Source organism: Sugiyamaella lignohabitans, chromosome C (assembly GCF_001640025.1).
Source record: "Sugiyamaella lignohabitans strain CBS 10342 chromosome C, complete sequence".
Taxonomy (NCBI): Eukaryota; Fungi; Ascomycota; class Dipodascomycetes; order Dipodascales; family Trichomonascaceae; genus Sugiyamaella; species Sugiyamaella lignohabitans.
Window position 1 is genome coordinate 1,249,889 of NC_031671.1, and position 13,500 is coordinate 1,263,388.

Consider the following 13,500-nt stretch of genomic DNA (forward strand, 5'->3'; position numbering starts at 1 on the left):
AGTTAAAAAGTAATATAATATTTTTTTTTGTTTCTAAGTGCGTCTTTGGCGGGGTCTTCTGTCTTTCATTAAAAATACAGATACTCCTGTATTGCTTAAATCGGTAGGGGCGGAGTTATAGTAATAATTTAATACATTCACACGTTTCATATTAGTGCAATACAAAGAATAAATAGTCAGGGTACAAAATGCAAAGTTTATTGATATGGGTTTCGAAGAAGGCGTACATTATCATCTTCTCCCCCATATCTGTCGTCATGGTCATCTTGGAGAACACCACCTGAGGTGTTCACTTGCTCCCCACTGGTGTATGAAGGGTACGTGGTCAAATTCACGTGGGAGTTGTTGGCGTTGTGAGAGGTGTACGGGTTCAGATACTCCTGAGACTGATTGTAGGGATTGTATGGTTGGGGATACAAGGGCTCTTCAGATTCTCCATATGGAGCATATGGCATGAGTCCCGCATCAACGTTCGTGGCAGCATGTGAGGTGCTACCATATGGTTGCAGTTCTACAGCGACAGGTTCAGGGTGGAGTTTCTGTTCATTGCTAGAGTAAGGCTGCCCGGTAGTGGCTGTAGGGATATCCTCATCATCCAAAGCATCCAAGGGTTCTTCAGTACGTTGGATGTACTGCTCATAGTCCAACTCATTTTCGCCAATGTACTCAAATTCTTGAGATACAGCAGAGACAGAATCCCTACCCAGAACTGGAACTCCATCGTCGCCATTGAAGATATCATCATTGACATCACAGACACTTTTGAGTCTTGGTCTGATTTCTGCGCGAACCATAGGTTGAGGAAGTCGCCTATAGACAATGGGATTTCTGTACCGAGTGTTCAGCTCCGATCCAATAATAGTACCAGAATCACTAGCTCCGTTGTAATGATTCATAGCCTCTCGTTCGTTTTCGGTAGGAATGAAGTAGAAAAAGAGCGGATTCAGCTTTTTATGCAAGTAAATTTTGAAGGCAATCACAATGAATGGTAATGGGACAACGGCCATACCCAATGCCAACCCACCTTGAATCCATACCACTGCCAACAAAATTATGTTACCTACACCCAGAGCAAATAGCAACCGATTAACAATAAACGGCCAGAACATACCATCGCTCTCGGCTTTGGTGACGAACATGTACATCAACGAGTACTTTTTCAAAATAATGTCAAACCACAGATAGAATGTGAGCATTGGGAAGATAATAGGCTGGATGGACGTGAAAGCAAGGGCAATCGTCGAGTAAAACAGAACCCAGATATAGTAAACAGAAAAGTTGAAGCTTTGAGGAGCTGTCAACAGCATTAGTTCACGAGGAGTTGGTGACAAAAATCTCTTTTGAAAACTGTTCCAAAACAGAGTAAATACCTGGAGCAAGTCTAGCACAGCACCTAAATTTGCCTTTAAAATATACATGACCCAGAAGGATGATGCATTGATAATGGCAGTTGCAATTTGTTCACCGATTTGGAGCTTGTTGAATACTTGGATGAAACTCATGTTATGATTATCAGAGCCGACATACTGAATCACTTGACTGACAACGTTCCAAATGACACTCATCATAGTGAAGACAAAGAAATTGTTGAAAAAGAAAAATGCATATAATTTATTGGCCACATCACGTTCTCGCTCATTCTTTGTCAGCTTGCCTTGCCATTGGGACATTCTTCTCATGATCATGGGCAAGATAAGGAAAATAATCGATGTGACAATTGGTGAGAGTACACCCTGAAGGATAGCGAACAAAGTAGGATGGCCATCTAAGAATATTTGGTAGTTGTCCCATAAAACGCCGATTCTGGAGAGATCCGACAAAAAGCAACCGATAAATGCATTTGGTACGATCCAGGCAACCATAAGCACGGTGAACAGAAGATTACCCCACCACTGTTTGTTCGCCCGTTCATATTTGCCAAGCAAGATATTCTTCCAAATAATATCTTCTGGTCTAGGGGCTAGTTTGACGAGCGCTCCACCAACTCTTCCGCTTTTCTTGTTGGCCTTTTTGGCAGTGATATGTGCTTCTGGCTGGTTCCGGTATGAAACAAATCCGTATGGCAGCTTCTCGGTGTGAGATCTATTAGCAGTATCATACTCAGCTGAAGTTCGGGAAATTTGGTCCCTATATATTCTGAGTTTAATGAGGTAATAGTTGATGGCATCGACTTTATCTTTTAACTTTTCTCTGTCCTCTTTCATTGGTCGCGTCATTGGCCGTTTGGATGGTAGCTTGTCAGGATGCTTGAAATACTTTGCCAAATGTTTTTCTAAAGCATGCAAACACTTGTTATACTTTTCATGTAATTCACCAAGATGTCGCACATTGTGACCAATCTCGACCTGTTCGACTTTGGGTGCATTGTCGGCAGTACCTGCAAACGTTGTCATCAAATTGTACAATCCCGAATCAGATAGGTACTTATTCGGCAGCTCTGTCAATAGCAGAGTTCGTGCGAAAAGTGCCCTTTGATAATCTTGCGACATATATAGACGTCGTCGCAGGCTGATAATCTTCTTATAATTTGACCACAAAAAGAATAACACTGTGAAGACAACTACATAGCCAATGACAACATGTGCTATTAGCGGTCTTCCTCGTACCAAAGAGGGAGTCATTAAGATGAAAGCATCACGGCTTGTCAAATTAGACCCATAAGGACTTTGCAAATTAAAATAAATGTTAATGGGGATTCCAATCGCGCACAGCAGGATTGAAAGCACAAAAAACATGTTTCTCAGCATAGTGAGGAACCTAATAAACACGGCAGCATCAAGTCCGAGATAGATAACCAGCTCATCTTCGGTGATTTCAAATACCTTCTTGATCCATTGAAGTGGATTCTTCTTGGAAAGGGAGGGCAACTGCTTTTGTGAAGAGGCCAATCCATTGCGGCTCTTCTCCTCTGTATACTTCAACTTAGGTGCATAGATAAGATTATGCCTAGGTCTGATGAAACAAAATGCAACAAATAATACTATTGAGCCACCTAAGAACAGAATCAAACTGGCTAGTACCGAATTTGAACCGTATCGTGAACTATTTGTGTTAGTTTGTGTCTTGGATCATGGGGCTATCGAATGTCGAATCGGCGATCCTCCATGCTTCAACATCTACGGCACCATTTGCTGACGAATCGGACAGAGTCAACCTGATAGCTGGAGAAGTATATTTTTAAGAGCACTTACGATTGGAATGAATTCTGAAGCAGTTGCTAGATGTATAGTTAGTATGGATACTTGATGAGGCCATGAAACTACAACACCATGAGGGTGATCTAGCGGACTCTGCCTTGGTACTTACTAGAAGAAGTTGTCCTGGATCAGACTTTTTGGGGGTTGGAGTCGCATCGCGCACCTGTACAACTGGAGTACCAGTCATTGTGTCGTAGATTTGATTAGATGAAAGTCCAAAGACCCCGTTGAGACCCCGTTTGTAAATGAAGAAAGACCCACCACTGATTTCTGATGAGGCTTCTGACAATGCACTTATGATGATAAAGATAATATTATTGTGATGATAATAACCAGTACTCTTCTTGTGGTCTTCGTTTCTCACAGGACTTGATTAATTTCTTTTAGTTGTAATCGATAAACGAGATGAAGTCATGAGAATCAAATGGAATTTTATCTTTGAAATTAACCCCTCGCTCTCAGGATTCCCGTTAATATCTATTCTTGCATGGAGATGTGAGCTGGCTCTAAAAAGAAATTAACATACCTCTGTATAGAAATATGATCCTCGAACTCTCGGTTGTTGGATTTAGAGTTTGTGTGGCGCAAGCTCAAGAATCAAACGTGATTAGCACAGTAAAGATGGAGTATCAAAGTGCTAAATTTATCCTTTTTCTTGGCAGTATCTAGTTATCTTCATTTCAAAGCCATTTAGATTCAACTCTCCGTATTATACAATCTGCTACCAGCTCTAACGTTTCCCCCGTTCATGTACTATGCATAGTTCAGGTGAATTTGAAACACCAAACGCGACTACTTCCTAGCTTTTCGGGTGATTAGCAGCAAAAGTATGCAACACTCAGATAGCGAGGAGACCTGTGAGGTGTAATTATTGATCGCCAGTACTACTCTAGTGATTGTTATAGATGTCTAGCAATATTTACTATATCCAGAAATCACCTCTTAACGATCGTCTAGACCGGTATGATAAGAAGATTGGCATTGACCATCAGCAACCAGAGTAGAGAGTCTTGAGTCTGCTGCGTCCTGCCCTTTTTCGAGTTATATTTTTGCTAGCCCAAAGTAAAACAAAATACATTATGGGCAGATATGACTTCTACTCTGGAATACTGTAACTTATTTAATTGCACGGCATACACAATCTATCTGGTAAAGCTTCATATATTGGCAGGGTTATGATTCGTTTGACAGTCATCCAAATATAGAAAACCGTTGGCAGATCTAAAGAAGATTTTCACCTACAAAAAGCAATCTTACCCTCCTTACCCTTGTTTCCGTGGCAAATAGCGCAAATTCTGCACAGATGTTCCATTTTTTGCTGCAGATCGGTTATTTAACAGGTGATAGGTGCATATCTGTTTGTTCTATATTAAGAAGTAGCCAAGACTGATTTGTGTGTCTGTCTCGAATATACTGTCCGTACTACCTCATCTGCTAGAAAAGATGTAGTGAATGTATTGGATTGAACTCGGAGCTCGATATTCAGTTTCACATGCAGCTACATTTTAGTATACTTAATCCCTATTCAAAGAATACCAAACTGATATACACATAATAGTCAGGCATCATACAGTTGCAATTTCTGTCTCTATTAAATAATTCATTTTATTATTTTTTTTTATCTATTTTTAATATTTTTTATTCGACAGCGATTATTTAAATTTTTGATTGATCATGAAAAGAACTTGCTTAGAGCAGCCTTTTCCTTGTTGCGTCTGTCTTGAGCAGCTTTCTTAGCCTTCGCAATAAGTGCAGTAATAGCAGCATCATCAGGAGCATACTTCAAGGCCTCGTTCAAATCCTTGACAGCACCCTCTTCATTTTTAAGCAACAATTCACCATTACCACGACGATACAAAGCCTTAGCCTTCTCCTTATCTCCAACTTTGTCCTCTAAAGAGAGAACTTCAGAAGAAGCCTCAATAGCCTCGCGAGGAAGGTTCTCCTTAAGAGCAGTAAGAGCCACATTCAAGTAAACAGAAATCTTGATATCCGACAAAGTCTTCAAATCCTCCTCAGACAAGTCATCAGGGAAGTAATCTTTCAAATAGTTGGCGGCCTTAGAATATTTGTTATAAGCTCCCTTGATATCGCCTGATTTGAACAGCTTCGTACCGATTTCCTTGATATTCTTGACAGCAGTAAACACTGTTTCAGGTACATTCTCGTCGACTCTACCCTCATCTTTAAGAGAATCCTCATAATCATCACCTGTACCATCGTTAAAAGTAGGCAGTTCATCTTCAGGACTCAATTCACCACAGTCAGTAATAACAACATCCTGTACTGGTCTGTCTCCAGAGTCCTTCTTTGTGTTCTCAACTTTTCTAATAACAGACTTACCAGCAAGCAGTTTTCCGAATACAACATGCTTACCGTCTAAATGAGGGGTGGGAACTGTAGTAACGAAGAATTGCGATCCGTTGGTGTTAGGACCAGCATTGGCCATACTCAACAAAAATGGCTCGGTGTGCTTAACAGGAAATGCCTCGTCCTCGAACTTCTCGCCATAAATTGAAACACCACCAGTACCATTACCGTTCGTGAAATCACCACCCTGAATCATGAAATCCTTAATAACTCTGTGGAAAATCGATCCCTTATAAGAAAGAGCAACGCCATTCTCAGTCTTGCCTTTATCTCCAGTACAAAGAGCTCTGAAGTTCTCAGCTGTCTTAGGAACCAGGTCGCTATACTATTTTCCTGTTAGTATATGCTCCACAGTCTACGGGCTCTTGCTGCCTCCGGCGGCTGGGGCTTCGCCCCAGACCCCACTGCTCCTCTCGCTTCGCTCGAGTCGGGCGTCGGGGTGCCACGACATGGATTGAGATTCGGGAGTGAGATATTGGATCAGGGAGTGACCAGAGCTTTCGATGTGGATTCGGAACTTACCAGTTCAAACACAGATCGGCCAATTGGCTTTCCGCCAATGGAGATATCCATGAAGACTCTTGGTCTTACAGTGGCAGCTTCGCTAGTCATAGTAGTCGCTCAATTGTATAAATTTCAGATCGTTGCCGTTATAATTTGCAATTTGTTGTTGTCGAGGCGTTGGTGACTATGCCCAGGTTTATATGCTATGAAGCTCAGGGTAAGCGCATAGAAGCGAACTTTCTCGAACAAACGTACTGAATATGCACGTTCCTGGTGATCCTTCTCGATTACTACCTGGACACAACTGTATCTATTACTATCAATAAAGTTCCAACTGAATTGAAAATCGGCCATTTACCATTCCTATCTAAACAACAGCTTTCCTAAGAATATTGTGCTTGCTCCTATTACTACGGATAAATGACAGGAGTATAATGGGGGGGGGGGGGAGGGGCTGGTCGTTGGTTAGGTGGCCGTCACAACGAGAAACTGGGTCAGATCACCAAAAGCTCGCGAAGCGAGCACAACGGGGTCTGGGGCAGCGCCCCAGCCGCCGGAGGCACACCCCTCACCTCATCGATAATTGTTCAACCGAGAACCAGTAGAGCTATTGCGTGGAAAAGAAGCGAACTGTACCCCTGTATGTATTATGTCCCAAATAGGAAATACTAGGGGCTGGTGTGTTGGAAGGTGAAAAATTACGAGATTGTTAATAATAAATAGTAAATAAATAGAGTCTATGAACATTTGAAACAGAACGGTCTATTGCATTTTAGAGAGCCACCCGGTTTACAGGACGGTTTAAGAGTTAGTGATGTCGTGGGTTCTGAAGAAGGGAGGGGACTGGTATCTGAATCCGAGTCGCTCTCATCTAGGTACTGGAGAACGGCTGAAGATGAGTTATTATGTTTGATGGGTGATGAAGGAATGTCAATTTTCTGCCTGATGGGAGAGATAACGGATGTTGAATTGTTTTGAGGAAGAATAGTGTCTTCTTTGTCATGTCCATCATCACTGTTTAGCAGCCAGTTGGTGAGGTCAGCTACAGGCTTGACGGGGCTATTATTTTTGCTCTTTTTGCTTGGGCTGCTATCCAGTCCTGTTTGAGATCCAGATTTCCGTTTCCTTCTTGCAGACTCACCATCGTTCTCATCATCTACATCCAACCACAGACTTCCAGTCTTATCGTCCAGACTCCTCAAATGACCATGATCCTCCACGATTTCCCCAGTGTACAGATCTATAACATCAGCATCCTTCTCAATGTCTTCATTTCCGTACTTTGAAATAATGGCCATCCAAGCTTGACCAAGTTTATACTCGGATTTTTCTCTCTCCGAGCTGATTTTACTATTCAGATACTCTTGCTCGACCGAATCAACACCTTCATCGTCACTAGTCTCAACCGCTTCTTCGTCAGACGAAACCTCATTTCGACTGCCATAATCGTAACTTTCTACCTCGTCATCATTAAAAACATCCATCATCGGTCATTTCCATTCACCTCAAATAAATCAACCATTCCAGATGAGTATTAAAGGGAACAATACCAATACGCGTTCGAGATCGCCATCAATTAAATCATGCGCACCATTACCCGGACCTCGCTCTCCATTCACCGCTGACCTCTTTTAATTTCTTAATTTTATCCCCAGTTCACTAAACCTGTCCAGCGGGTTCTTGGGTGAACGGGACATGCCTCCGGCGGCTGGGGCGCTGCCCCAGACCCCGTTGTGCCAGCTTCGCGGGCGCCAGAGACCGTCGACGCCAGACTCGAGCGCCGCGAGAGGAGCCACGGGGTCTGGGGCGGAGCCCCAGCCGCCGGAGGCATGTCCCCTTCACCCCAGAAACCGTTTAGTTTCACCAGAGAAAATGTAGGTAGTCGCGTGACTGGAGATGGAGACTCAGGGGCTACCCCTGAGCTTGCTGTTCTGGTGTAAGATCGGCGGGGGGAACCGCAGCAATACGGCTTGGAGATCTGAAAAATTCAGGAATCCCGCTTGTTTAGCTGCTTATAACTCCGAGGAAACCGGCTGGATCCCGCCTGTTGTGTGTTTTCCGTTTGTAATATGAGTTTGATTCGTGATGCCGGTCTTCTGTGGAAGCTCCAGAGACTGTCGCCTTCGTACAATGTCCTCGGTAAATCGAGTACGACGATAAAATCACTCGGTCTCCACGCCAGAGGTCTCGCTAGTGTGAGGGCTCCAGCGTCGTCGACTTCGGTTTTAGCGAGACGGGAGTTATCAGTCAAAGATTTCAGAAACCATTTAACATACAACCAATTGGTACGGCGGCTTTCGAACAGTCGATTGGTATCAGAAGAACAGAGAGAGAAAACTAAACCCATTGCCACACCAGCACCTGCTTCTGCTGCTAACACCACCACATCCAAAAATGCATCATCAACGACATCTACATCCACGGAAACAGCAGAGATCCCTGTTACAAAACCAAAGAAGCCACTGAAAGAAGACATATGGACAATTCCTAATATACTGACATTGTCAAGACTGGCGGCGGCACCGGTCATTGGATATTTGATTGTCGACGGCCAGCCATTCTGGGCCCTGTCGCTCGTTGTATACTCAGGCATTACAGACCTTTTGGATGGATATATTGCAAGAAGATTCAAAATGCAGAGTGTAGTAGGTTCTGTTATTGATCCTCTCGCCGACAAAGCTTTGATGATGACGCTTGCGACATGTTTAGGAGTGTCTGGTGATATCCCCATGGCCATGGCAGTCATCATCTTGGGTCGCGATATCCTACTGGGTCTGTCGGCATTCTACTACAGATACATCTCACTACCACCGCCAATCACATTCAAACGGTACTGGGACTTCTCCATCCCGTCAGCAGAAGTCCATCCCACCACGATATCCAAATACAACACGTTCTTCCAAATGGTCTACCTCGGCTCTAGCCTCATCTACCCGGTCATTGCACCGTCTCTCCAAACAGCGGCCGCTGACAACCTCGGTCTCGGGCTCACTGCCATGGGCTACCTCGTGGCCACCACCACCATCTGGAGCGGCCTCTCATACGTGTTCTCGAAATCCGCTGTCAAAATCATCAAACAGCGGTGAGCCTATGGGCTATGTAAATTAACTATTAATTCTCGGTAGTGGGACGGTGCCTCCGGCGGCTGGGGCGCTGCCCCAGACCCCGTTGTGCTCGCTTCGCGAGCAGCCGACGGGTCATCACGGTCCTAGCAACGAGCGAAGCGAGCCGGGGGGTCTGGGGCGCAGCCCCAGCCACCGGAGGTATCCTGTCTACCCGAAAGTCACAGTTCAATAAAAATGTATTAATTTTAGCGACTGAAGGCGATGTCGTCGATACGGAGAATCGATTTCACACACTCGGCAGCGAGGGTAATGGCGCTTTTGTTGACGAGAACCGGTTGCAGAACGTGCTCGTCGTAGATGTTGGCGGTGCCGCGACGGATGCTGACGCCGGCATTGAGCTGTCCTTGCTCGTGTCTGTTGCGGAGGTCGGTGACGACCTCGATGCTGTTGATTCCGGCGTTTTCAGCCAGGGTTGTAGGAATCACGTCGAGTGCCTCGGCAAACTCCTTCCAGCAGAACGACTCGGTTCCGGAAAGTGTTCGTGCCTCTTTAGTGAGAACACGGGCGATTTCCACCTCGGGGGCACCTCCTCCGGCAATAAGAGCCTTTTCCTTCACCAAACAACGGATAACACAAAGAGCATCGTGCAAAGAACGCTCGGATTCATCGAGAATCAACTGGTTAGCACCTCTGCAGATGATGGAAACAGTGGATGTCGAACCAGAGGCAGAACCGCTGCCGCTACCGGAACTACTATCAGATCCACTGCTAGCAGCAGTACCACTGACCTTAATAACACGAGATCCAGAAGACTCGACTTCTTCAACAAGATCAGCGTATCCTAATCTGTCTTCAGTGAACGAGTCGATGTCGGCAATAGGACTACAGCCAGTACTCTTACAAATGAATTCGACCTCATCTCTCTCAATATCCTTGACAACCATGATATTCAGTTTGGAAAGGAAATGCAGGGAAAGATCATTAACCGCATCACGGAGAATCGACTTCTGAATGAACAATACATTACACTTTGCCTTTTTGATCTGTTTACACATGTTCAACAAATAGGTTCTCTCTTCTTTCAGGATCTTGTCCATTTGTCTATAATCATTAACAACAACATGGTTTTCCATGTCAGGTTTAGGAGGAGACAATTGGAACTGAATCATACCAATACGAGCCTTCTCCATACGACTTGGGCCACCGGAGTTCTTGACAGCATTTTGAGTCAACACGAGACCGGGCACAAGTTCAGTATCATCGATAGTACCACCGACTTTCTTGATAAGACGGATATCTTTGAGATCCACATTAGTAGCAGTAGCAGGATCAATGACCTTGAGAACTGCATCGACTGCCATTGGCGCCAATAATGACGAGTATTGAGATACGATTTTGGAGTTGAGCGAAGTGGACGCAGCAGTAATCAGTTTTTCCCTGTCGCTTAAAGAGATCTTATGTGACATTTCTAACAGAACTTCGACGGCTCTAGCAGCTGCTCTTTGGAAAGATTCGGCAATAATTGAAGGATGGATACCCTTGTTTAGTAATCGTTCAGCAGCACCAAGTAACGCACCAGCAATCACCACAACCGAAGTGGTACCATCACCAGCTTCAACATCCTGAGCAGCTGATAAATCAACCAGCATCTTAGCAGCAGGATGCATCACTGCCATATGCTGTAAAATTGTATGACCATCATTGGTGATAATGACCTCTCCCTTGCCAGTCTGGAGCATCTTGTCCATACCTTTAGGACCGAGCGAGGTTCGAATGGCATCTGCCACGGCACGAGCCGCCAGAATATTACTGCGACGAACCTCCTGAGGCTTCTCCTTGTCCTTAAAAACGTTTCCCGAGGGTTTAGCTACCGAATTCATTTTTCAATTGTCGGTGTATACTCAGCAACTGGTCTCTTTGATCCCGACTTTCCAAACACACAGAAGAATTGATTCGAACCTTTCACGCTCTGCATCTACCGCGTCTCGCTCCGGGTAAGCCCCTTCCCACCTCAGGTGCGGCGTGAAATATTCTCATGCAGGGGGGACCCTGACGACCCCGTCACAAACGGGCTCCTCTCCCCTCCAAACACGCCAAATCCCCTCGCTCCTGGCACCATCCCCACGCCCGACTCGAGCGAAGCGAGAGGAGCAGCGGGGTCTGGGGCGGAGCCCCAGCCGCCGGAGGCATACCCCCACCGGCCCCGCTGCCTCCGGCGGCTGGGGCTCCGCCCCAGACCCCGCTGCTCCTCTCGCTTCGCTCGAGTCGGGCGTGGGGATGGTGCCAGGAGCGAGAGGAATGGGTCTGGAAGATTCGAGTTGAGACTCGAAAAGGCGGGAGGGGACAAGTGGAGGGGGCAGCCGCGCGGTGAACCCTGCAGGACGCTAATTTATATCTGCATCGACGATGTGAGATGGATCTGATCTCATCAATAATCAATAATCAGATCAGGATATCGGGTGAACAGTCAGATTACTGTTATACCTGGAAAGAGAGAACTGTTATTTTAAAAGGTTAGAGTCTTGAATAGAGTAGACTCGGAATAGCGATGCCCAGTTCGACAAGAACATCAGTGGTCGATTTGACAGAGCTCGATATGGGCCCTCGTCCTAGTATAAAGAATGTCGATAATTGCGCATTTTCCTCGTGGTACCCTCAGTACAAAAAGTTGTGTCCTAAGGCGCGACTGGTGAAACCGCTGCCGAAAGAGTTTGTTGAGTACCTATTAGCAGACGGCATTGTTCTCGCTAAAGGCGATGCTGGTTTGGTCTGGGAAGACACGGACGGCGAGGTTCATGGAGCCAGAATAGAAGAGGTGGATGCTTCCGTACCACTTCCAGAAAACACTAGTGCTACTACTGGAAACGAAGCAAAAGAAAAAGAAGAAGTAGAAGAAGAAGAAGCAGAAAAAGAAGAAGAGCAAGAAAATGATGGTAATGAAGCCAGCGAGGACGAGGCAGAGGACCCAACGATCCATTTTCAGGAACTTCATAATGATATCGCCAGTCTGATTAAAGAGCTTGGTGGGTCTATATGTCCTAAACTCAACTGGTCTGCACCAAAAGATGCCTTGTGGATATCTACAACCAACAATATGAAATGTATCAATCCATCTGATATCTACATGCTACTAAAGGCATCGTCATACATAACCCATGATCTTACAGAAGCATATGAAGGATGTGTAGACTTTGACGAGTCCGCACCACCAAAACCTGAGTTCGAGCTGGTTCTCCGTAAATGGTTTGAAATCAATCCAGCACTCGAGTTCCGGTGTTTTGTGAAAGACCGCAATATCGTCGGTATCACTCAACGAGACATGAACTACTACGAGTTTCTAGGGCCATTAAAAGACAAATTAGAAGATGAGATCCACGCTTTCTTTGAAGAAAACTTAGAGTTTACATTCCCGGACGACTCGTTCGTATTTGATGTGTACGTTCCAGAGCCATATGACCGGGTATGGCTAATAGATATCAACCCATGGGCCAGTAAAACTGATACACTCTTATACTCATGGGAGCAATTAATGGGTTACGACCCTCTTCAAACAGGATTCGAACCTGAACTCAGGCTCGTCGACAAACTTGACAGTTCACGAGGATTCGGAACTGTCGAACACACAGAAAGCTACGTGCCCAAAGACTTTGTCGATGGCGGACTCAACGCCTCGTCCATGTCCGACATGGTCGACCGTTTGCGACAGATGATGGCCAGCCAGCACGACGACAGCTCCGACGACGAGTAGTCACCCCTTTTTATTACATATTTATATTTGACATTCTACTGTTGACGGCACATGCCTCCGGCGGCTGGGGCTCCGCCCCAGACCCTGGTTGCTCCTCTCGCTGCGCTCGAGTCGGCCGTCGGCGTCCCTGAACTACTGTTCTGTGAGAGTTTAATACTGTGAAATCGAGAGAAACAGAGAAGAGCTTCAACAAAAATCTGAGAGCCCTTTAGTGCACCAGGGGCTCTACAGCCCTCAGGTTTCACTCTCGAAACACAACCACCTGATCCACACCAAAACACAGCTGCCCGATCCCCCACGAAACGAGCGAAGCGAGCCACGGGGTCTGGGGCAGAGCCCCAGCCGCCGGAGGCAGACCCCCTCAGGGGTAATGCAGGGACCAACGGGGATGCGCGGCTCATGGGCACGGAAATAGTCGGCCGATGCAGACCCGGTGTGAGCCACGCCGACGGTTACCCGGCCGCTGTGGAAGATCTGTGAAAAAAATGCCGACTGACTGATGGCGGAAATTTGGTTCTCAACAGTTCAACTGTGGCTGAAAGATAGATTGATTTGTTGTTAGCAACAGAAGTGGGTTTTGTGGTTCCACTGCACTAGAAAAAGTTTCTGATATTTA

The 13,500-nt window shown here is 45.6% G+C and overlaps 7 protein-coding genes across 7 annotated transcripts; 3 read left to right on the plus strand and 4 right to left on the minus strand.

Annotated features, from left to right (window-relative positions):
* Window positions 1-197: 197 nt before the first annotated feature.
* On the minus strand, window positions 198-2,393 carry AWJ20_4088 (Csc1p; the record flags this gene model as incomplete). Its single annotated transcript, XM_018881141.1, has 1 exon — window positions 198-2,393. The coding sequence occupies one exon, from the start codon at window positions 2,391-2,393 to the stop codon at window positions 198-200; it is 2,196 nt and encodes a 731-aa protein (XP_018733761.1).
* Window positions 2,394-4,869: 2,476 nt separating this feature from the next.
* Window positions 4,870-5,763, minus strand: CPR6 (peptidylprolyl isomerase CPR6; the record flags this gene model as incomplete). The annotated part of the gene is made up of 1 exon (XM_018881142.1): window positions 4,870-5,763. One exon carries the CDS (start codon window positions 5,761-5,763, stop codon window positions 4,870-4,872), a length of 894 nt encoding a protein of 297 aa, XP_018733762.1.
* A 1,045-nt stretch (window positions 5,764-6,808) lies between these two features.
* Window positions 6,809-7,558, minus strand: MIF2 (Muscle M-line assembly protein unc-89; the record flags this gene model as incomplete). Its single annotated transcript, XM_018881144.1, has 1 exon — window positions 6,809-7,558. The coding sequence occupies one exon, from the start codon at window positions 7,556-7,558 to the stop codon at window positions 6,809-6,811; it is 750 nt and encodes a 249-aa protein (XP_018733763.1).
* A 582-nt stretch (window positions 7,559-8,140) lies between these two features.
* Window positions 8,141-9,157, plus strand: CRD1 (cardiolipin synthase; the record flags this gene model as incomplete). Its single annotated transcript, XM_018881145.1, has 1 exon — window positions 8,141-9,157. The coding sequence occupies one exon, from the start codon at window positions 8,141-8,143 to the stop codon at window positions 9,155-9,157; it is 1,017 nt and encodes a 338-aa protein (XP_018733764.1).
* Window positions 9,158-9,381: 224 nt separating this feature from the next.
* Window positions 9,382-11,016, minus strand: CCT4 (Cct4p; the record flags this gene model as incomplete). The annotated part of the gene is made up of 1 exon (XM_018881146.1): window positions 9,382-11,016. The coding sequence occupies one exon, from the start codon at window positions 11,014-11,016 to the stop codon at window positions 9,382-9,384; it is 1,635 nt and encodes a 544-aa protein (XP_018733765.1).
* On the plus strand, window positions 9,494-10,147 carry AWJ20_4093 (uncharacterized protein; the record flags this gene model as incomplete). Its single annotated transcript, XM_018881147.1, has 1 exon — window positions 9,494-10,147. The coding sequence occupies one exon, from the start codon at window positions 9,494-9,496 to the stop codon at window positions 10,145-10,147; it is 654 nt and encodes a 217-aa protein (XP_018733766.1).
* Window positions 11,017-11,684: 668 nt separating the features above from the next.
* Window positions 11,685-12,884, plus strand: CDC123 (Cdc123p; the record flags this gene model as incomplete). The annotated part of the gene is made up of 1 exon (XM_018881148.1): window positions 11,685-12,884. One exon carries the CDS (start codon window positions 11,685-11,687, stop codon window positions 12,882-12,884), a length of 1,200 nt encoding a protein of 399 aa, XP_018733767.1.
* Window positions 12,885-13,500: the final 616 nt, after the last annotated feature.